The sequence below is a fragment of the Hipposideros armiger genome, unplaced genomic scaffold, assembly GCF_001890085.2.
Source record: "Hipposideros armiger isolate ML-2016 unplaced genomic scaffold, ASM189008v1 scaffold_236, whole genome shotgun sequence".
Lineage (NCBI taxonomy): Eukaryota > Metazoa > Chordata > Mammalia > Chiroptera > Hipposideridae > Hipposideros > Hipposideros armiger.
In genome coordinates, this window is record NW_017731586.1 from 2,013,699 (window position 1) to 2,037,827 (window position 24,129).

At 37.9% G+C, this 24,129-nt stretch overlaps 2 protein-coding genes and 1 long non-coding RNA gene across 3 annotated transcripts in view; 2 read left to right on the forward strand and 1 right to left on the reverse strand.

Moving 5' to 3' along the window:
- Window positions 1-175: 175 nt before the first annotated feature.
- On the forward strand, window positions 176-9,131 carry LOC109389521 (uncharacterized). The gene is made up of 2 exons (XR_002125406.1): window positions 176-1,090; window positions 3,777-9,131. It is a non-coding gene; the product is annotated as an uncharacterized LOC109389521 (long non-coding RNA).
- A 1,230-nt stretch (window positions 9,132-10,361) lies between these two features.
- Window positions 10,362-15,163, reverse strand: TMEM60 (transmembrane protein 60). The gene is made up of 2 exons (XM_019655137.1): window positions 14,985-15,163; window positions 10,362-11,040 (listed from the first exon to the last, which is right to left on the reverse strand). The coding sequence occupies exon 2, from the start codon at window positions 10,988-10,990 to the stop codon at window positions 10,589-10,591; it is 402 nt and encodes a 133-aa protein (XP_019510682.1). The 5' UTR covers window positions 10,991-11,040; window positions 14,985-15,163; the 3' UTR covers window positions 10,362-10,588.
- Window positions 15,164-15,442: 279 nt separating this feature from the next.
- The window catches only part of LOC109389519 (putative homeodomain transcription factor 2), an 85,893-nt gene continuing 77,206 nt past the window's right edge, over window positions 15,443-24,129 (forward strand). Inside the window, exon 1 of the mRNA XM_019655136.1 lies at window positions 15,443-15,704. The gene's annotated coding sequence lies outside the window, so the exon portion shown is untranslated. The remainder of the gene's footprint in view (window positions 15,705-24,129) is intronic.

Consider the following 24,129-nt stretch of genomic DNA (forward strand, 5'->3'; position numbering starts at 1 on the left):
TGTGAAGTATCAAAGCACTTAGGGCCAGATGCACTGTAAACATTGCAGGTTTAAACAGAGTCTTTAAATAGTCATTTGAGTTGGAGTTGTAAGTTTTAGAATAGAGCTGACGTTAATATATATATATATATATATATATATATATATATATATATATATATATATATATATATATATATATATATATTAATATGAGCCAGAATTCTTTTGACAATTTAAGGCTTTTCCATAGAGCTTATTTATACCAGGTGGTTTTTTTTTGTTTTTTTTTCATTTTCAATGTGTCAGCACTGTAGTGTAAATAGCTTTAAAAAATTTTTAGTGTGATTTATACTGAAATGTGAGCCACTTAATAAAGGTTCATAATAATAAATGTTTTTTGTTGGGTCTGCAAAAAAGACAAACTGACAATTCAGTTAAATCATTTATTTGATCTATTTTGTGTCTGCTGGTATATCCATTTAGAGTGGTAAAGGAGTGCAAATGTACATATCCAAATCAGTGAATATTTAATTCCCCACATTGTGCAAGCATTTTTAAAACCAAGATTCAGTTTTAAAAGCATATTTATATATCTGTGTATGTATGGGAATATATATGTATATCATATTTTATATAACTTCTTAAATTGCTGAATGAGATGAATATGTGAAACTTCCTAGCCCTCCTCCCTGGAATACATTTAAAAATATTTATATTCAACATTAAGAAAGCAGTTTAAGTAATAGAAATCATTTTGTAAAGTTGGGAGAAACAAGGTCGGTTAACCCTCTAATTAATGAAGTTTTGTGTCCAGATTACATAGCCCTAACACAAATTTTCTTTGTAGTGTATGGAATAAAAAGTTGAAAAAATTTTCTAATAGGCACCTATCTGTACTTAATAATAGCTGAGTAAAAATCTTTAGTTACAGAAAGTTTAATTGTGAGCAGTTAAAATCCTTTTACATTTTTCTTGCAGAACAAGAGGAAAATATGGCAAATGTAAAATCCTAAAATAAGGGAGACTCAGCTGCCATATACAGAGATATATCTAACAAAATAAGATGTGTTACCTTATCTTTCTAAGGATCCCTCTCTCCCTTAGCAAGGTAGGTAACAGAATAGAGTTGACCCTTGAACAATGCGGGTTTGAACTGCACTGGGTCAATTGAAAAAATCAGTGTAAGTGGACCTGCACAGTTCAAACACTTATTCAAGGGTTACCTGTACTGCTTTTTCAAAAGAAGCTCTAGAAAGGAAAATTGGGGTAGGAAACAGGATTGCTAGCTAAAGACGATTAAAACAGATCTCTTCAATGATGGACTTCAGCCCTGTTTCAGACTGCTTCCACTACTGTAATTAAAAGTCAAACAAATGTCTTTAATGTATGCTTTGATATAAGGAACTCTGCTCATTGTGAATCTATTTTGTTTGTCTTTGTTATTTTTCTGGGCTTACACTTTGGTCGATGACTTTCAACTGAGATTCTTTGTGCTGCCGTTTGGACTAGAGTTGCTATTCCCATTTCAGTGGTTTCTGCTACAGCCTCACTTGTGGGACCCATACAACTGCTTATCTTTCTGGTTAGGGACAAGCCACTTAGGAAGAGACATTTCACCAGAAAAAATAAACTGTAGCAATGATGTCATTTCTGGCCCCCAGTTTGAAAGGGTAGACAAATATTGTAGGAAATCTTGATGGTTTTGTAGGAAATCACTGTATTTGCAGCATAGGAATTTTCATGGGATAAGGGAGGTATAAATCACGATAATGTAAATAGGGCCTTTGTTTTATATGTTACTGCTCTCCACCACTTTAGTCTTCTCTTTTAAGCTAAATGTATGTATTTGCACCTACTTTTTTGGGAGATGAAAGTTCAAAACCAGTATTGAGAAATAGGAGGGGATGTTTTTCTGGTTTTGTTTTTTTAATTGAAGGGTGATACATTTAACAAGATTTATTTTAGTTACAATTTCCAGTAGCATACACATAGCTACATGAGACCATACTGTAATAAAATATCTTTAGGGTGTCCCTCCAAAATATGAGCCTTAAATTTTTAAAGATATATGAAAAACATCAATAGTGGTTGCTTTTAGGTATAGTTATCTATATAACCTATAATCAAACTTTTCCATCTTTTGAAAATTTATTTTGTAAAATGCATACATCTCTTTGTCTTGAGGTGAAATATAAATCAATGAGTTCAGATTTCAAGATGCAGCCTTGTTACCTTGAATAATTTCTTGTCTTACGGGTTATAATTTTAAAATCCTCTTCAGATGCAGTATGAGAACTTGTTGACTATCTTTGTTACACCCAAATAATTTGTTTCAGTATTGCATTATATTAATGGTTTCCTAGTTAGTACATTCCAGTTCTTTATCTGAACACAAGTTTTTTGCTGTCATTTCCAATTTCTTGGACCAGAACAATAAAGAACATAAAATATAGTATCTATATAATCTTATACTATATAGAATTAACAGTTATGTAAATTATTAAATTGATATACAGACCTTTACAAAAAAGCTGAGGCACCTCAGTGGTGTCTGCTACAGTGCTTTTTAAAAAGTTACTTTTGTTCATACCCTTTTAGCTATCTAAGTAATACATATTTCATACTCAGGTTAGCTGGATAGCTAGCAAAAGAATTAAGTATTTGTGATAATTAGTTGAAAACTTTACAAAAGCCATATTCATTATCTTGTCACTAAGGCTGTTGACCTTCAATAAAGATTAGGTGATCTAGCAGAACACTGTGTGTGTGTGTGCATGTGTGTAAGATATTGGGAAAATACTGTGTTTCCACATATATTCATTTTTAATCCATTCTATAACTTGCGAGGGGGGGTCTTGGAGGGTAAGAAAGATTGTATTTCTTGGGTTTATCTTCACTGAGTGAAGTGTTTGAGTGTGAAAGTTTTTTTTTCTCGAACACATGGCAGGTAAGTATTTTTGTAAATAATAGATTAGCACTATTTTCATAAATTTGCAGTTATTTTTTTGACAAGTTCATTGTCATGTAAAGCAAGTATCTCAAAATTCATTTTACATTTAGCAAGGGTGCAAGATTTGTTATTTTTTGAAGATGAAAGTTTTCCTTGTCTTCCACCTTTCAATAAGTACTAAAATTGATAATCATAACTTTTTTACCTTTGTTTTGTAATTATTTTCTTACATTTGACATTTCAGTTTTATCTCGTCATCTTTAGTTCTTCTTTCTCTGTCTTCAGCAGAAGCCATAGGTCTTGAAAGTGATTCCAATCTGAAAAGCTTTTTTCTTAACTAATTATCAAAAGTTGACATGCCAACATAGAATATTGAGGATTACTTTAAACAAGTCACAAGTTAGGTATGCATGCTGGGATGGCATGGTAAATCACCTCCCTTCCTTGTAGACATGACTATTTCTGTCTCAGGAGGGGAGGACAAATTGTTTTCAAAATACTTTCAGGCTGGTAAAAAGTGATATGAAGGATTTTAGATCTTCACAGTTATAGAATAGCAATCTCTTCCACCTGATGTAACTACTTTGATATGTAAACACAATTTTACTGGTTTTAGAATGTGCTGTATTTCATGAAAGATACGTTTGATATGTTTGGCAGTGACAGTATACCTCAGATAGATAATTAAGAGAACGATTCATGAGAGGTATATAAATCCCTTTATTTCTGTCCTGGCTTTCTGTTTCATTCTTCCTGTAACTGCATATTGCAGATGGAAATGATCTGTTTTTAGAATGTCAAGGACAAGGAGCTTAAAAGCAGAAATATCTTTTTAAATTTACAGGCATTGTAAATCATATCTAATGGGACAGCAGAGGAAGGAGAAGAAAACATCGTGAATTTCAGCTTGTCTTCCCAGGACATCATACCCAATTAGGGAATGTGAATGAGCTGTGAACAAAATGTGGGCAAATAGAATTCATGTTAACTAGAAATTCAAGGTAAAATTTACTAGTTGTATGTTTTATTACTATTATAATAGTGCCTTCCAAGAACTGCGCTATTATGAAACATTGTACACATTCTGAAATTTAGAATTTATGCGTCCATGTTTTTAAAATGTTAAGTCTACACTTTTCTACAAAGCTCATTGCTGTTGTACTACTCAAGACTACTAAGTGTGCAGACTCCGAGTCAAGTCAATGTAGTTGCAAATATTTTGAGTAATACAGGGTTCATAATTTTATTTAGACAGACAGTTTGATCCCCGCTCAAATTTCTTTCCTTGAAATGTTTTTAACTGAGCCAGATTTTTATGTGAAAAATCTCAGGTCTGTATTTAAAAAAAACAAACCCTTCTCTCAAGTGTGGCTTTTGTTTGTGCTCTTGTTCCATCTCTCTTCCTGATTGACAGAGTTCTTAGAAACCTCTGTCTGCCTTCACTTCCTCATTTCACTAGTTTAATTTAATCCTCAAATTTAATCCCTCAGCTGAAATGGTTCTCTCAAAGGTCACCATTTGAGTGCCAAATCCAGGGGCTGCATTTCTTAACTGTTTAACCCTTGCAGCACTTGTTATCAGTCATTTACTTCTTAATACTCTATATGACCTGTTCTTTTTTGTTGTTTTTCCTTTTTTTTTGGATGGCTTTTGCCTGTCCACGACTATTTAAAGCAGTCTCCATGGTTCTTTCCTTTTAGGTCTCCACACTCAGTCCAAAAAGTGTTTTCATAACCCCATGACTTTAGTCAGCCTTGGTTTCTCACTTAAGCTCTAATGATCCTTGTAATCAAATCTAGTCTCTCTTGCCCCCAAGCATTAGCTGTTCTTTTTTCTCCTAATTTGGTTATTGGCATCACTATCTCTACATAGTCATCCTATAGTAATCTGATTTATCATTTTCCCCTGTGGACAATGTATCATAAGATTTTGTTGAGTTGCCCCCAGAAATGTTTATAATTTGTCTATTGTTATCAGTAGATGTTCAGTCATTGTAGATGTTCATCTTACTTGGACTTTTAAGAAAGGCTAATACGTTTTAGGCTGCCTGCAGTTCTTTGCCCTTACCCCCATTCCAATCCATTAAAAAAAAATAGTTGACATATATTTGTTTCAGGTGTACAACAGTGACTCAACATTTACATACCTTACAAACTGATTACCACAGTAACCATCTGTCACCTCAATCCATTCTTGATGTTACCACTAGATTAACCTTCCTCAAATAGATACGATTGTTACTCTTCTGCTTAGAAATACTCAGTGGCTCCTTTCCTGCAGAAAAGGCCTAATGGCTCAGCATAGCACTGAAGAGCCTTCATGATCCGGCCCTTCCTTTCCAGCTTTGTCTACCACAATCTCTCCATTTTTTTTTTTTTTTTAACTGAGCCATCCTTCCACCTGTTGGCAGCTCAGCGGCAACTCAGCTCAGGCCAGGAATCGAACAGTCTCTCCATTTGATGGGCCCAATTTTTGGCTTTACCAGATGACAGTACTTACCATTCTGTTTGTGCACTTTTAAAATTCATTGCCTTTGCTGGGGAAATCTCTGCCAGGAATACAGCATAGAGAAATCTCATTTTAAAACTCCAGTTAAACATCATCTCTTCTGTGTATCTTTTACCGATACTCCCAACTGTCCCCTCACCCCACAACGGGTGTAGAGCCAATTCTTCCCTCTGCATCTGGCATCCCTTTGTTCACATCATTTACCAAACGTATTAGTTAAGGACATGTTGGGTTCTAGCTAAACCATGAGCTAGACATTGCAAATTTTCTTCAGACCTTTGTATCCCCCAAACTTAATATATAGTACACTTGTTCCATAAATACTTGAAGGAACAAAAGTTGAACCTTAACTTCACAGGGGGTAGGAAAATTATGTAGGTTTCTGTAGTTTAAAAAATTGGATCAGTAGGCCCTATAAAGAAGCCTAATTTCTATTTTGTACTTACTCCAGCCTTATGGATACAGTTTAAGAAGATAACCTATTCGATATCTAAGCCCATTGGACAATGTGTAGATAGTATTGTAAAAATAAACCTGTAAAACTTACCCAACTTTTTATCCCTTCCACTAGAGATACACTGAAAATTACAAATTAAGGATAAAATTTATACCTAAAGTGATTAAAATGGCAAATAAATAAGAAGCACCTTAATATCTCATAATCTGAAGCAGAATTTATTCCTAAATCTATATGGCAAGATAAAGTGGTTATCTGGTTAACAGATAGGTATTGATTAAGCTTATATGGTTCTCCCTATTGATATAAACAACACAAATTGAAAATATTGAAGATGATGATAACATGCAGTGGTTGTTTTAGTCTATAGTATCTATTCTGTTGCAGGAATGGGACAAGGACTTATTAAAGGTGGCACTTTTTCAGACATCCTCCTGTAAAGCCCCTTCACTGGGGTGTTATGCTGAGGGCATTTGTAGCAGTATAGCTGTGGGTCATTAAAGGGGAACAATACATAATGCTGAGAAAATACTTACCTTAGTCTGTATTTCTCATATGTAAAGTGGGGTGTAACACCTATTCTGTTAATTGGTGGTGAAAATGAAATGATAGAACATGCCAAATGTTTACTTAGCACATTGCTTGGCATATCATAGACACTACAAATGTCAGCTTCTAATCCAGGAATTAACAGTAAAAACAATAGAGAGCTATGTGCTGGGTCACCCTATTCCTTTCACCTCTTCCACACTGTCTTCTATATATTCCTCTCTCTAATTTTGGGCAGAGGATAGGCATCAGGGAAGAGGAAAAAGTTTCATCAAGGGTCAAGGTGAGGTATGGTGGAGGTAGGTGGACATCAGGGACGAACTTCCTAGTTCACTATTGCAGGGCTAGCAATTCAAAATCATGTCACAGACTGCCTTTTCTTGATATAAACAAATTATAAATTTATATTGTATAGATGAAAGTGGAATTAATTTTACTTTGTGGTATAAGATTCCAATATGATTTAGCTAAACTTGAATACAGGGCAAGCAAAATGAGAATAAAACATTTAATATGTAAGGTAGATCCCTCTCATAAAAGATTTTAATCAAGTGTTTAGCATTTGATAACTGGTATCTTCTGTAGATGCTTTCTATTTTTGTTTTTCTTCAGTAGGAAATCTGTTGGTGGAAATAGCATTTGAAGTTAAACTTCTCCGTTTATCGATGACCATGGGTTAATTTCATTTATCTAGTCTTTAGTTTCTTCATCATTATAATTAGTTTTTTTTTCCTTGGCTCTAACATTCTATAATCCCTGTGTACCTTCACTGTCTATGCCATGAATTAATTATAAGAACACCAATAATACTTTGAGAAAGAGTGATGTTTACTGTGCAAACAACCAATCAAGATTAAAGGAAACTCCTTTGGTAATTTGTGTCTTGTTTTGTAATACTAAAAGGACTCTGATAATTTTCCTAAGAGAAATAACTTTATTTTGATGACACAGGTACATGGTAATATGCTTGCCCCTACATGAAAAATGGTTCTATGGTTTCCTCTCCTTTTTTGGCCACCACTTCTGTTCATTAGTCAACATCAGTTCCTCTACTTATTTGCCGCACGGTGAAAAAGCAAAGTGGAAAGCAGGTGACCATATTTGTAAGGTTAATAACTTAAAATTAAGCTTTAGTTAATCTGGTTACTAAATATCTATTTAGCTATTTACTATTTTCTACTTTTCATATTTTCAAGCGTTAGAAAAAGTTACTTTGTTCACACGTTGCTTTTATTCAGAATTTTTGCCCAACAGATTAAGTTACTTCTTGTCCATGCTGACCTGAAAAATAATGGCTTCACTAGGAAACTTTCATTTTTCAAGTTTCTTTCTTAAGGCAGAGTGTTAGTTCTTTTCACAGTTAGTAAAAATCTCTGTATTATAAAAGAAGTATCCTATAACTAAAAACAAACCTAGGAAGGTATTTTTCTACAATACTGTTTATGTATTATTCCACTAGTTTTGCTGTTTATATCTGTGAGCATGATTTCTATCTTTTAAGTCTTTCATTACTTAATGTTTTAAATGTATCCCAATTACTGAGGCTGTGAAATTGTTATTTATAATAAGAAATATATCTGGTCTTCATCCCCATTCCTGGCGCAGGAATTTAACACCCTTGGAATTTCCTAAGTGATAAATTTGATAAAGGTGTCTTTTGAACTTATGTTAAAGAGGTGACTTGGAAAGCTCCTAGGTAACCTAAGGATGGGAGCTGGTTGCTAGGGGAACCAACCCTGTGATTAAAGGATTGTTAAACTTTTCAATACCCTCCTTCACCTCCTAAGGTAGAGGGGCTAGAGACTGAGTTCATTCACCAATGGCCAGTGATTTTACAAATGACTGTAGTCAAGTCTCCATAAAATCCCTAAAGGACAGGGTTCGGAGAGCTTCCAAGGTGGTGAACACAAGATGGGAGACGAGTGGTCATCCAGAGCACGGACGCTCCATGCCCCTTCCCCATACCTTGCCCTGTGCATCTCTTCCATGTGGCTGTTCCCCTTATGTCCTTTTATAATAAACTGATAATCTAGTAAAATGTTTCTCTGAGTTCTGTGAGATGCTCTAGCAAATTAACTTGAGGAGGGGGTCATGAGAACCTCCAGATCTATAGCCAGAGTACAGGTGACAACCTGGATGTGCCATTAGCATCCTAAGTTGGGGTGGGAATTAGACTTCTGGGACTGAACCCTTAACCTGTGCTTGTGATGCTACCTCCTGGTATATATAGTCAGAACTGAGTTAATTTCTTGGTGGTGTGGGGAAAAACACACATCTGAATTGGTGTCACACAGAGGCACACATCAATAATTTAGTACAGCTTCAAGTTGTTTATTTAGTGTGGCATATACCAAATTGAGTAAGAAAAGAGCTCTCCTTTCTGGGAACCTTTCAGATACTATTACAAGTGATTGAGCCTCACATGTAAACAGGTTGGTTATTCTGTTGCCTTTTACGTACAATTCTTACCCAATTTTCCTTTTAGCAATCTCAGAATTTCTGCATTTGCTTGTTTTAGGACCTAGCTCAGGGGTCAGCAAACTACTGCCCACCACCCTTATCTTTTTTTTTTTTGGTAGGGACTGTAAGGTAAGAATGAGTTTTAAATGGTTGAAACAAAAATCAAAAGAATGTTGTGTCATATGAAATTTATGTCATTGTCCATAAAGTTTTATTGGAACATAACCATGGTCTATGGCTGCTTTCTCACCACAAGACCTGAGTTACTCGAGTAGTTGCGATGGAAAGCTTAAAATATTTACTATATAGTCCTTTACAGAAAAATTTTGCTGATTCCTGGCCTAGTTGACTGCATATGGGCTGTCCCTTCTCTTTTCCCTGTGAGATTATATACTTAGATAATACTTACATGAATACAGCTTTTACTGAACTAAAAAATCATGACTGGTTTCTCAGAGATGAAAGCTTTCTTTTACTTTGACTATCTAATCATAGACTCTGGAGACCAAATAGTTTGGGTCTCTCAATCAAATTAGGAATATCTGATCAAGTCTGGAATGTTGTGTTCCCCATATTAACTATTCTTCTCAATTCTGTTTTTAGATACCCAAAATACTTATACCAATTATATGACAGGAAAACATGTAATTGATCAATTTTTATTGTTTAGCCTAGTTCTATAGTTTCAAACGGAGTTAAGCTGTATTAACTTGTGGTGGTATGGCTGGAACTTTGTCAGGTTATCTATCTGTCTTAATAGGAGAACTAGACCAAATGTTATATTCAAGTAATCCTCTCAAGAATTAGCAGTCAGGAATCACTTTGTTTGTTAGGTATTTTTAAAATGAACAAAATACTTAGATTCGTCCCAAAGCTAAAAGTGAAGGCTGTATAGGGCAAGAACAATTGCCCTGCTTTAGGGTGGTAAGGCATGTAAGCATCTTTGGAATTCTTGTGATTACTGCTACCTATGCTTCACTGGAATTGGCTGGGAACCTTGGAAGGGTGATCTGTAATTTCTCAAGTCAGGACACTTCCAAGAGTGAAAGGGCACTAACTCCCTGAGACCCCAGGATAAGAGGCATAAACGGGGCCTGCTCTGACCTACCCAAGGTGTGTGGACCCCCTAACTTTCAAAAGAGACAAGCTTCTGCTGTTTCAATATGCCACCTCTAATTCATTTGTCCCAAACATAAGGCAGAAGTAACAAAGAGCTTAGATAAAAATCTGTCAAACTCTCAGATGAAGTAACACCCTTAACTATTTTCAGTAGTTTTTTTCCTTCATAATTATTTAGAAGCACAAATAACCATTTACTTTTGTTGTAATGGGGCCATGATGTATTAAACTTCTACTCAAATATGTAGATTAAAAGGTTCATATTTTAAATATAACAGATTACAACATATTATTTAATACTTATAACAGATTATTTAATAGTCAAGCAGAAATATAAGGTCCAAAACAAACTTTATTTAAATAGGGATAATAAGGATGTTAATAACTCAAATATTGAATAATTAAACTTTGGGTTGATTCACCAAGACTATTTTATGGAAGCAGTATAAAACTACATTTGGTATTTTGCTCAGTTTTCTGGTATTCTTCAAGCTTGCAAAGATTCAGAATACTTTAATGACAGCTTGTTGAACAGCAGTAAAATGAGATGATGTCCTTAGAAGTCAGTCTCTCACAAAAAAGACGTTATAGCCAAGTTCTAATAAAGCCCCAGCCAGTAAGGCCCACAAAGGAATGAAGACATAGGACAGGTTCATGGTAGTAAACTGTTCCAGTTTAGCACAGAGTGCAAGGCAGAAGGCTAATTTAAGTAACATTGCAATGAGGTACCAGGCTTTTTTTTTAATATTGTGGGATCCATGTCGAGGGTCAAAGCCAGACTTACATCGCCCAGCCATTTTCACAATCAGCATGACAAGAAGAATAGTATCAAATATCCAGACTGGAATAAATATGAGGAACCAGTTCCAAGGTGCTTTCTCATCCAGTTTCAACACCAACATGATCAAGAAGAGTAATGTGAAAAGCCAGGTGAGTAGTACTCTCTGAGCCAAGGACATTCTCATTTAAACAGTTTAAAGAGGCTGTTGCAGAGTCGAAAAATGGGAAATGTACCCTAAGAGAAGGAAAAAAAGTCAAGATTGTTTTGCTACCAGAAAAAAAAATCACTTCCATTCCTGGTAAACAAAGCTGGCTCTTTCCCACTCATAGATTTCCTAATTTTGAAAACATTCTACCATTCTTCCTTTCAAAACCTGCAAGATTTGTAGCCCTCTTTAACAACATTATACTCATTATTCCTTTTAGCTCATGACAAAATACAGTGTTTTAGTACACCCACTGGCTATAAGCTCTATTGAAAATGTCTCAGGAATAGTCTTCCTTTTCACAGCTATCACTTAAGTCCAGGTACTCATGACTTTATTCCTGCACCTCAGGGATGTTCTTAACCTCTTTGTATATTTGCACACCTACTTCATTCAGTTTCAAGGAGTACTAAGAAAAAGCATCCAAAATCAAAGTAGTGAAAAAGGAGGAGGTGGTATCAAGCCAAGAAAGGAGAGTTTTAGTAAGCAGGGAGTGAATGGTTAATAAAAATTAAGACATTAAGGAGAATTAAGATTGTAAAGAGGTCACTGGGCTAATATAGAACACATTGATAATACTGTATTTTCCCATAGTTCAATATATGGGTCTTAGATTCTTAAGTTAAATTTTTTCATTTAAATTCTTTTTTTTTTAATAGCTTTTATTGGGGAATCGGGAGGGGAATGACAAGTTGCTGTCCTTTTGTTCTTCAGTCTAGTTATGGAGGACGTTGCTTCAATGGCCCTTGTTGGTATTATCATTGTGCTCTTCCCGGGTGAGGCAGATCGGTCGCCGGCCACTGGACAGCCGCTCACGGCGGCTCTTGGCAGCTCTCACCTGCTGCCGGCCGCTCACACTGGCTGCTGGCCACTCACGGTAGCTTATGGTAGCCCACTGCAGCCTCACTTCAGCCTAAGCCATCATCAGCGACTCATGGCAGCCCAGCTCCAGGTCGAGCTGTTGTTCACCATTTTAGCTGCAGAGGGCGCAGCATCACTGGCCCTAATGTGGGATCCGAACCGGGGCCCTGCTGCTCAGAGCTGGTGTCCCAAAGCCAACGCTTAACCTATGCGCCACTCAGCCGGCCCTCATTTAAATTCTTATACCCATTTTCGTCCAACAATTTTTTTCCTTTTGGTTTCTGGTATAGATTATGATTTTTTTAACTACTTTTCAATAATCAAGACCACTTAATAAACTTCTGACATTTTGTGATTATTACATGCTAAGTTATTCAATAATTGGGGCTATTTCTTATATCCCTGTTCTGTCTTACTAATCTATATTTCTGTTTTGCACTAATACTATATGACTGGATATATTCTAATATCTGGAAGGCCTAATACCTACTCACTGTTTTGTTTTCCAGAATATTTTCTATTTGTCCTTTCATTGTTCTCATTAATTTTTAAACAGTTTTGACTGGGAATGCATTAGTCTAATACTAGATATAAGCACTTATTTAATCTTCACATATATGTTTATAGTATATTCTATACTTACTCAAGTTTTTTATATCAACCTTGTTAGCATTTGGAAAAAGGGCAAGTAGACTAGGAACTCAGAAGCCAGACTGCATGCAGTTGGATGAGGAGTTAACAGAAGATAACACCAGCTGACAACATTTTATCCCCCTTGAAGCATTTGGAGAAGATGAAAGATAAGACATAATGAGACTGAGAAAGAGTCAAGAAGAAATTTTCAGTAAAGGAGGAATTAAGTATGATTATGAACTGAGGGATATAAGCCACTGGGCAGTGATAGAATGAAGATGAGAGAGGACACCTGATGGAAAGAGAAGATTAGGAAGTGGTTGTGATGTTAACAAAAGCATGAGTGGTAGAAATAAAAATGCAGAAACTTAAGAAAAAAGGAAAAGGTGAAGAAACTGGGTAGATGAATCAAATGCCCTAGACTAGCGTGTTTAATAAATTACATTGTAGAACTAACTTTGCTGTTCTCTACTAAACAGTGGGTGGCTACCATGGTGCAGGAGTATATCTGTTTTATTTCAATAGTGACTTACGAGTTATCTAACTGTGCTCCTTCCCCTTATACTCATCTGCTTGCATTCAACTTGTTTACTTAGCTGGCAGATACTTCATACTGCAGTAGGAAAAGCAGATGCTTTTGCTCCCAGTAAGGCATTTTCTGTGCTGGTCTCCTTTCCTGGCCAGAGGCTGACATAGTGGGATGTGGGACTGAACTTGGAAGAAAAGGTGGGGATGGGTATGTACTGATTAATATTGTAACTACAGATAAATTTAATTCTGTAGGTTAAATTTACTCAATCCCAGTCTCCGATCTATCTGGCCATTTTGTGAACCTTTAAAAAGTTTACAGGGCCGGCCAAGTGGCGCGTTGGTTAAGAGCTGGCTTGGGACGCCAGAGGGCCCCAGTTCGGATCCCACATATGAGGGCCAGTGACACTGCCCTCCACAGCTAAGATGCTGAACAACAGCTCAACCTGGAGCTGGGCTGCTATGAGTCGTGGGTGAAGGCTAGGTTGCAGCCCCTACTGCAGTGGGTTGCCATGGGCTACCATGTGCAGCCAGCAGCCAGTGTGAGCGGCCAAGAGCCACCGTGAGCGGCTGTCCAGAAGCCTGCGACTGATCTGCCTTGCCGGGGAAGAGTGCAATGTTGGTGCCAACTTGGGCCAGTGAAGCAACGTCCTCCACAACTAGACTGAAGAACAAAAGGACAGCAACTTGTCTGTTCCCCTTCCTCCAATTCCTCAGCGCTGTTCCCATCCCACAATTCCCCAATAAAAATCTTAAAAAAAAAGTTTACAATAAAAAAAGTTTACAATAATATTCTTGCTTTATACATAACTTTTCCATCAGTCATTCAGTCACTGGATGAACCAAGCTTTATTTTTTTCTCAGATAGGACTGAGTAGCAATTAGTCATAGGAAGGGTAGCTGCACTCAACACAGGTACTTAAGGACTGGAGGTGGAAATGATGCAAAGAACAGTCTGGCTACAAGTTTTATAATGTGGGATGCCACAGTTGTATGCATTTGTACTAAAATGGCCTCAACACTGCTGATATTGAAATGACGCTTGAAGGATTGTGGGTGCCGAGCTAAAATGATTACACATGACCCCAGGTTTATTAATTTAATGAATCATTAATTTAAGCGATTGCATTTGTTTCCTACCACTACTCTCTCCTCAAAGGAGGGGGTTGCATCCTCTGAAACAAAAATCTGCTCAACTTAACTATTTTCCAGTCGAGGTGGTTATTTCTGGTACCTCGAAGATAGTTAAGTATCAGTTCATATGCTTCCTTATCCATTGTTGAAACTTTGTGTTGCCCCCAAATGGAAAAATAAGGGGACCTGCCCAACAGCTTCAGCGTCTCGGTGTCAGTTGTGTGTAGACTCCATTTGTCCATGGGGCTTCCCACACCACCACCCCTTTTCCTTCTCTCGCTGCTGCCGGTACTCTTTCAAGTGAATTCGCCTCATGTGAAAGGCAGTTGTGCTTAATGAGCCCACAACACAGAATTTCTCTAAATAAGGAAGGGGTCGCTTTCGAAAGGCCCCTGCTGCTACAGCCTGGGCCAACTTAAATATCCTTCAAAGAAACAGCGTTCTGTTTACAACTTATCTGATTTTCGGACCTACTCGTCCCTAGAACTTCAGGACATTCCTAAACTCTCTTTGCCTTCCGACTTCAAACGGCGAGGGTCGGCCTTATCAGGAACCCCTCTCCCCCCATTCTGCGCTGTGGGCCCAGTACATTTTTGGAGTTAAACGCGGTTCCTGCACGACAGGATCCACAATGCACACAGAAGCCTGGTGCCAAGCAGGTGTACGTGCGCTTTGCGCCGCCGGGAGGTTGAGGGGGTGGGGGGCGGCGGCACAGCCCACGGAGGCATCCGGAGGCCAGTGCCGGGGCACTAGGGGGCGAGTGCACTTCGCGGGGAGTGCGGGGGGGGATGCCGGCCCGTCGGAGCCCCGGACTCACCTAGCAGCGCCACTGGCCGGATAGCGGAGAGGGGCGCGAAGATCAGGAAATACGCCAGTTCGGATCCTCGGCTTATTCCACACTTTTTCCCCCATTAAAGCCAAAACCCGTCACATGATAATCAAGAAAAAGATCTCAGTTCCGCCTCTCCAAACGACCGCGGTAGAGGTTTTCTCACTTCTACCTCAGGGCCGCGCCCATATCCGGGGCAGGTTCTCACCGCCCCTGGGTCTACCCTATAGGTAGAGAGGACGCCAATCTGGTTTCAGAGGCTTCTATCCCTGCGTTAATTGGACCATTTGGCCGCCAGTGCAAACCAACCGACCTTTCCTTATGTTCGGGTTTGCGAAAAGGGCGGCAATAAAAGAAGCCAGTTGCCCCGCCTCTCTATTGCTACGGGATAGAAGGAAAGTCAGTCAAAGTACAGCCTGGAATGTCCATGGTCTTATTGGGCCCGCAAATGCCAATCAGACCAGCCAGCGCTCGGACCCGCCCCCGCGAGGCGCCCCGCCTCTCCTCTCGCCCTCTGCCAGCGCGCGGAGACTGCAGGCTCTGGCGAAAAATCCTGCGGGAGAGGGGGTGGGGCGACGGCTGTGGAGGCAGCGCGGCCGCTCGCAGTCTCGTTGTGACTCCTAGTTCTCCCGCGGCGGCGGCGTTGCTCGCTTCGGTGTCTCCCGCGCACTCCAGCCGCCTCCTAGCGGCGCGGCGCCGGCTTCTATGGTAAGAGCCGGCATCACCTTCGTGCTTGGGAGGGCCGTGTGGAGGTCGTTGGGTTCTGACAGAATCCCGAGGATGGAGCAGAACCAGGGAGGAGAGCGGCGGGCGGGATGGAGGTGGGGGCTCCGGGACCAACGCATCGCCCTCTATCGCCGGTGACTTCCCCGGCAGCCGCTGGCACCTGCGCCTCGGCGTCAACCGCGGTCCCCTCCCATCATTTGGCGGGTGGCAGAGGCTCAGCCGCCCTCCGAAGCCATCGCAGTCTTGGATCCTTGATGGTGAGGGGCGGAAGCCCAGCGCTGCCTCGCGTCCCTCCGCCCCCTCCCGCGGCCCCTCTGCTCTCTTCCTTCCCTTGGCGCTGTGCTGGGGGTGCGTCGGGTCCTGGAGGGCGTGCAGGGGCATCGGGTGGCTGAGCCCAGGCTGGCGAGGAGAGGGCAGCTAGCGGCCAGAGAAGCGGGCTCGGGAGGAGGGGACGATTCCGCGCGCTGGAAGCGGGCTTGAGGGAGGGTCGCTGCCCTGCACCCACTGAGCAGGCAACAGTTTGGTTTTCTGATTCCTGCACTGACTGCGAAGCGGGTGCTGAAATCCTTCGCACCGGCGTCAAGGGTTATTTCTCGTCTGCAGACGATAGCGCGGTCTATCTAGCGTGCTTCACCTTTTCTTATTTTTATCTGCCTGATATTGACAGCCAGTGTTCTGATATTGTTCCTTCTAGGCGTGGCTTTCTAACTCAGCACCTCCTGTTTAACTTCGGGGCTCATTCTGCCACTCATCGATCACCCTTATTAGTTTTAGCCTGGCAAGAAAAAAAAAGGAACTGCTTTATATCAACATAAACTGACTAGGGAAGTACAGAGTCAGGAACAATGTATTAATCTCGGTATCTACATACCAAACAATTTTTAAGTTCATGTGAATATATTAAATAATTTGTAATTTACACTTATTGTCTTTGTTAATGGTATATCCTTCCTACTTTGAGTTTTTTTGTTATTCGTGGTACTTTGATTTTAAAGTTTTGGTTAGCTTTAGCCAACTAGACATTGTAAGATTCTTCTTTTTTTCTCTAAGACTTTGGCAGTAGCCTTAGTATTTGCTCTTGTTTTCAGGGATTGTATATATATTTTTAATTGTTTTCTCCTAAACTAGACTTAATAACATTTTTTAAGTTGGGAGGGGGAATTCTGAGAATTTCGAAATTATGCACTTTAGCCTAGGGAGCCTTAAAATAGCATGACAATTTCAAATCCTTTTTGTAGTAAGGGTTGCTGAGTTTAAGAGAAGGAAAATGGGTGTCCCCTGTCAGTTATAGTGGCTCAGCCTCCAGATTCCAGAGGAAAGGAATATGAGGTCTGGGGAAAATGAGCCATGCCTGAGACTAGACACAGAAAAGTTTCTTGCTGGGGAAATACCCTGCCTCACACACAGGTTAGTTGTCTGTGGGCATCAGATAGCATTAAGGTAAGAAGTATCTGTGTTCTAATTTTCACCACTTCCTGGTAGGAATGAAAATGTGGTAAGCAAATCAAGTATAGTGTTCAAGTGGGGCCACTCTTGAATGGTTAAGCCTCCAAGAGTAAACTTTTTTGAGTCCACACTGGCACTGGACAGTTGGCCCTAAAAATCAAGTAGGTGGCCTAAGCAGTTTTTAAACCATGAACCTTTTTGGCTAGCCCATTTAATGCAGAATTGCAAGGAAGTTGTAACGTAAAATGCTTCACTAGACTAAGGCGAAGAAAATTCAGGATGGCATGTCAAAAAAAAATGAGGATCAAAAAATAGTTGGATTGCTTATAAATTTATTACCTCATCTAATCCTTATAATCCTGTGTTGTAGGTACTGTGATTACTGTTGTCCCTATTTTATAGATGAGTTAGCCAATACTTAGGCTAATTTTTGTTCAAGATTTCCCAGATAATAATTTAGTGGATTTGGGAGTCACATCTAAGCAACCTGATTATCAAGCCTACATTCCAAGTTATTTGCTTTACCACCACGATAAAAGTGACTTCTTAGAGACTTGGTAGAAGGAGACTAATAAATGGAAAATAATGTTGCAAAACCATAAACTAAATAACAGTATTGCATATATTCAGTAATACTTTAATATCACTGTATAATAGGTGCTGTTGAGTGTTGCTGGGGATATAAATATGGACTCATCTTCCCTGTCTTTGAGGAACTTTCGTTTAGTGGGAGACACAGATATTTAAACAAATAATAATAATATATACTATAAGAGAGTGCTATAGTGTGTGGTTTCATGGAAAGAGAATTCAATTAAAGTTGAGACAGACCTGCATTTGAATTCCTGTTTGGCTTTGTGACCTTAAACATGATACCAAACCTTTTTCAGCTTCAGTTTCCTTATCTGTTAAGTAGAGAAGATAATACTTCCAAGGGGATTACTAATCATTAAACAAAATATGTAAAGTACTGGCACATTGGTATGACCTGAATAAAGAAGAAAAAACTAATAATTTTAAGATAGAATAGAGAAGGGGTTTGGGGCTTAGCAGGGAGCTATCACTAGAGCCTAAAAGAGTAAGTGGTAGTTTTCATTGGTAGGGAATGAGAGTATTTTACAAATTTAGAACAGGAGGCAGGGTCTCAGAACAGGAATATGGATGGTTGAAGGAATGGCAAGTAATTGTAGCTTTGCATAAAAACTATTTGTGAATGCCAAATTTAAATGGTAATTGTATATAAGTGTGGCTGAGTAGTTAGTACTATCCAATTTTGGTGGTTGAAAATTACATACATAGATACCAAAATTATAGGAAAACCTCAACAGTTTGTGCATTGTTATATTTTTATTGTTTACCTTTTAATATTTATTTTCCCCAGTGTCAATTAAAACTTTATTTCCAAACTGTCCAGCTAAGCAACTATTTCATTATTTTATTGTGATATTTCATTCTAAGCTGTAAAAGAAGACTAATATCACTGGAGGCATTTGCACTTAATGTGTGGAATGTAGTTTGGGATTATTTTAAAAAGAAGAAGAATCTTTAAAAAAAAAAGAGAGAGAAAAGAAGAAATATCTAAAAATGACTGTTGGCTTCCCTTAGCCCCTTTATCTAGCCTGTAGCCACATAGACTCGATATTTCAAAGTACCCTTTGCACATATCTTGACTGTCTTTTCTGAACCCAAACTTGAGACATGACAGTAGGGCAGAATGTTTTTCTTGGATATCCTTGAAAATCCAAGAAAATTCCCAAGCTTATAACTGCCTCTCAGGTTAGCACAAAATCATAAATACTCACATTGGATTTGTAAATGTGGATCACTTGATGACCAGAATCATATGACTAAGTTGAAAATATTAAATGACATTTAGGAAAGCTGCATTTTTAGTCCAACTCATTTGCCTTATACAAATTGCTAAAATGATAGGAAATATAGAGGTAAGTTTTCAGATGAGAAAAAACAACTGCTTCCCAGAACAGGTAGTTTTAGGAAAGAAAATTGCTGAACTTCATTCTGAATCATGAACAGGAACTGGGGCAGGAAATGGCTGTGGCTGAACCACTACCTGATAATAATCATAACATGATTAAATTTGACATTTAATGAGAGGAAGTAAAGGGGGAAAAAGTGCACTGTATGCAGCTTTCCAGTTTTAGAAATAGTAGGGGAAAGAGGCCGTTAAAAATCTATCCACAGATTAAAAAAAAAATTCACAGAAATATTGAAGACATGTAGTAGGCACTTATATATGTTGCATGAATGAAAGCACCTTAGTAAAACATTCAGTAAAAGTTCTGTAAGGGCTGGCCAGGTGGCTCAGTTGGTTAAGAACTTGCTCAAGAATGCAAGCTGTGAGCAACAGGGTCACTGATTCAATTCCTGGCCTGACCTGGTTCAATTCCTGGCCTGAGTTGAGCAAAGTTCTATAACAAATAGTAAAAAAACTTATGTGGCACACGGGTTTTGATGCTCTGTAGACCTAGGTTCAATGCTGAATTCTACAGTCTACCAGTTGTGTGACTTTGGGCTCATTATGTAATCTTTTTAGGTCTAGTTTTCTTTAATCATAAACTGGAGATAGCTACTTTGCAAGATTTTGAAAATTAAGTGCGCTAATGTATGGAAAGCACTTGACACATTGCCTGGCTTATAAGACTTGCTCCAAAAATTGTTGCTGCAATTATTTGACTATGTTGAACAGATAGGTAGATAGATAGATAGATAGATAGATAGATAGATAGATAGATAGATAGATAGATAGATAGATAGATTTAAGTACAATTTCAAATACAGTAAAGAAAGCCAGAAAATGGCAGACAAATAAAAGCTTAAAAGAAGGCAATCGGATGTTATATAGGTGACAGGTAGAGTTGAATAAAGAATCAATTCATTGCAGCCACATACAAAAGAGAAAAGATAGAGAGCTTCACATTCTCAGATTTTTTTCTGAATAAAGTAGGTCAGACTCATTAAACCAGATAGAGTAAATAAATAGGGTTTTGCTATTCTAAATGATAACAAAAAGATCACAGAAATTGGGTCTCTTAAACTGTAAATTAAGTATAGGGAAAGGGACTTACTTTCTTAAATCTCTTAGCCACTTTCTTATCCCTAAAATTCTTTTAACAGAGAAAATCCATTCATATTACAGTTAGAAAGAAGGCTTTAATTGTGAGTAACCCTGGGATATAGCATGTTAATTTAACTACACAGGTTTTCCAGGTGTTGATTCCATATATCCCATTGCCTACTATGTATCTTTTGGGCACTGAATGTCTAAAGGTGCCCTAAGAATATGTTGAAAATAAACATACCTTCTTGTTCCCAAAGCTGTTGCTCTTGTGTTCTCTGTCCTAAGGAATGGTTCTGGTCTTCAAGCCAAGAATCATGGAGCATCTTTAATTCTTTTACTTTTACTCCCCATATCTTTTATGTCTAGTCGATCATTACATCTGGCTATTCTCTCTACTAGTTATCTATCTTTTAATGTCTGTCCCAACACCCACTCCAATTAAAAAAAAATCCTCATTGCCACTTATTTCAGACCCTCCTCATTTCTTCCCTAGATTATTGTTATTACTCTCCTTTTAATTTAGCCTCATACCAATCAGTTTTCCACAAAGCTTTCTTCCAGAATGATTTTGCTGAAATACTAACATAATTATATCAAAATTATATCCTTAGTGCCTGCACATGATAGTTATGTATGTGGTCCCTCCATGATCTTAAACTTAAGACACTAAGTGCTTCACAACTTGCATACCTATGCCTGCAGGTTTTGTGTGTGTGTGTGTGTGTGTGTGTGTGTGTGTGTGTGGCGAGGGGGCGTGGTTGGGGGGAGGAACTACAAAGAAATTTTAACTACAAATTCAATTTCTTTAACAGACAAAGGGCTGTTTTTTTTCTTTTTGAGTATCAGTAGTTTGTATCTTTCAAGGAATTCTTCGATGTAATCTAAGTTGTTAAATTCACTGGCATAAAATTGTTACAATTTTTTTTGTGTAATATCTGTAAGATATATAGCATTGTCCCTCCTGTCTTACTCCTGTTAATTTGTGTATTCTCTCATTTTTTCCTGTTCAATCTGGCTAGAGGTTTCTCTGTTTTATTATTCTCGAAGAGTCAGGGTTTGTTTTTCTTTGTTGATTTTCTATTCTCAACTTCATTGATTTCTATTCTTTATTCCTTTTGCTGTTTGCTTTGCATTTTATTTGCTCTTGATTGGGCTAGAATCTTAAAATGGAAACTAAGCTCATTAATTGATTGTCTCCTAATGGAAATGTTCAATGCTATAAAGTGTCCCTCTAAATAGTACTTTGGTTGCATCCACAAATTTTTATATGTTGTGTTTTCATTTTTATTCAGTTCAAAATTCCTTGCTGATTTTTTTTCTGATTTCATCTTTGACCACATTGGTTATTAGAAGTATGTCCTTGAGTTTCCAAATGTTTGAGGATTTTTCAGATACTGATTTTTGATTTAATGTCATTATGGTTAAAGAACATTTGTTGTATGATTTGAATCATTTTAAATTTATTGAGACTTGTTTTATAGCCCAGAATATGGTCTGTCTTGGTAAATGATTCATGTGTACTTGAAAGGAATGTTGGGTGTTCTGTAGATGTCATTTAGATAAGTTGATTGATAGAGTTGTTCACATCTCTATCCTTACTGATTTTATGTCTGTTCTGTCAATTTTTGAGAGAAGGGTGTTGACATCTCTGACTATAAATAAGGACTTATCAATTTTTCTTTCCAGTTCTATCAGTTTGGCTTCATATATTTTGAAGTTCTGTTACTAGATGCATAGATATTTAGGACTCTTATAATCTTTTGATGAATTGGATCCCTTTATCATTGTGAAAGGGCCCTTTGTCTCTGGTAATATGCTTTACTCTGAAATCTACTTTGTTCGTATTGCCACTCCAGCTTTTCTTTTGAATAGTATTAGTATGGTATATCTTTTTCCATTCTTTTACTGTCTACCTATTTGTGTGTTTATAGTTAAAGTGGATTTCTGATAGCAAATAGTTGGGTCTTGCTTTTTTATTCAGTTTCCTAATCTCTGCCTTTTAATTTAGATCATTTACATTTAATGTGATTATTGATATTGTTGGGTTTAAATCTACTATATTACTATTTGTTTTTTATTTGCCCCATTTGTTCTTTGCCGCCTTTTATATTATTTTTGTGACTCTTATTTCCTTTATTGGCTTATTTATTATCTGTAGCTTTGTTTGTTTGTTTGTTTATAGTGGCTATATCTATCTTTAACTTATCACAGTCTGCTTTTGAGTAAAACACCACTTCACAAATCATATAAGAACCTTATAACAGTATACTTTCATTTCCCCCTCTCAATCTTTGTGCTGTTGTCATACATTTTAGTTCTACATGTGGTATAAATCCCACAGATTACTTTTAGCTTTTAAACTTTAACTGATCAATTCTCTCTCTTTTTTTTTTGAAGATTTTATTGGGGAATTGGGGGAGGGAACAGCGTTGGGGAATCTGGGTAGGGGAACAGAAAAGTTGCTGTCCTTTTGCTCTTCAGTCTAGTTGTGGAGGACATCGCTTCACTGGCCCATGTTGGTATTATCATTGTGCTCTTCCTGGGTGAGGCAGTTGCTCCCCGGCCATTGGACGGCAGCTCACGCCAGCTGCCGGCCACTCACGCTGGCTGCCAGCCACTCATGGTAGCTCACTGCAGCCCAGCTCCAGGTCGAGCTGTTGTTCACCATCTTAGCTGTAGAGGGCGCAGTGTCACTGGCCCTCATGTGGCATCTGAACTGGGGCCCTGCTGCTCAGAGCTGGTGTTCCAAGCTAACTCTTAACCAACACGCCATTCGGCCGGCCTGGTCAATTCTCTTTTAAAGGGATTTAAAAATTATTTTTAGAAAAAAGGCTCTTAAATTTAACCACAAGTTTAACATTTTCCAGGCTCTTCATTCCTTTGGAATTCCTTTTCCATCTGCTATCATTTTCCTTCTGCCTGGAGGACTTCCTTTAGCATTTATTGTAGTGCTGAACTACTTCTGATGAGTTCTTTCAGCTTTTATATGTCTGAAAAAAATACGTTTTTGACTTCATTTCTTGAAACATTTTTGCTGGGCATAGAATTTTAGATTTATAGTTTTTTTGTTTCAGGACTGTAATGATATTGCTTCACTATCTTCTCATTTGTATTTTTCCAACATGAAATCTACTCTTTTCCTTATTTTATTAAAAGTGTCTTTTTTCTCTGGCTAATTTTAAGATGATCACTTTACCACTGGTTGTAAGTACTTTTATTATGATGTGCTTTGGGGTAGTTTTATGTTTCTTATGCTTGGGGTTTGTTGAGCTTCTTGGGTTTGTGGATTTTTATTTTCATCAATTTAGAAAAATATTGGCCATTATGTCTTCAGAGAGGTTTTCTGTTCTCTTCACTCTCTCCTCTCATTCTGTTACTGTAGTTACACCTATGTATATTACGCCACTTGATATTGTCCCACAGCTAACTGATGCTGTTTATTTTTTTTAAGTCTTATTTTCCTTGTTTCAGTTTGGATATTATCTATTGTTGTGTCCTCAAGATTACTAATGTTTTCTTCTACCAATTTCTGATCTGATCTTACTATCATTTAGTATATTTTTATTATTAGACATTTCATCTCTAGAAGTTCTATTTGAATCTTGTTTATATCTTCCATGTCTCTCCTTAACATGCTCATGGTTTCTTCTACTTTCTTGAATACATGGAGTCTATAATAGCTATGTTTTTTAAAATTAGGGTAAAAAACACATAACATAAAATTTACCATCTTAACCACTTAAAAATATACACTTCAGTAGTATTAAGTATATTCACATTGTTGTGAAACAGCTCTTCAGAACTTTTCATCTTACAAATCTGAAACTTTATACCCATTAAACAACTCTTTTTCCCCTTCCCTCAGACGTTGGCAACTACCTT

What these genes read in the sequence shown, in the direction of transcription:
- TMEM60 (XM_019655137.1), bottom strand. Translation starts at nt 10,990, where the DNA reads ATGAGAATGTCCTTGGCTCAGAGAGTACTACTCACCTGGCTTTTCACA.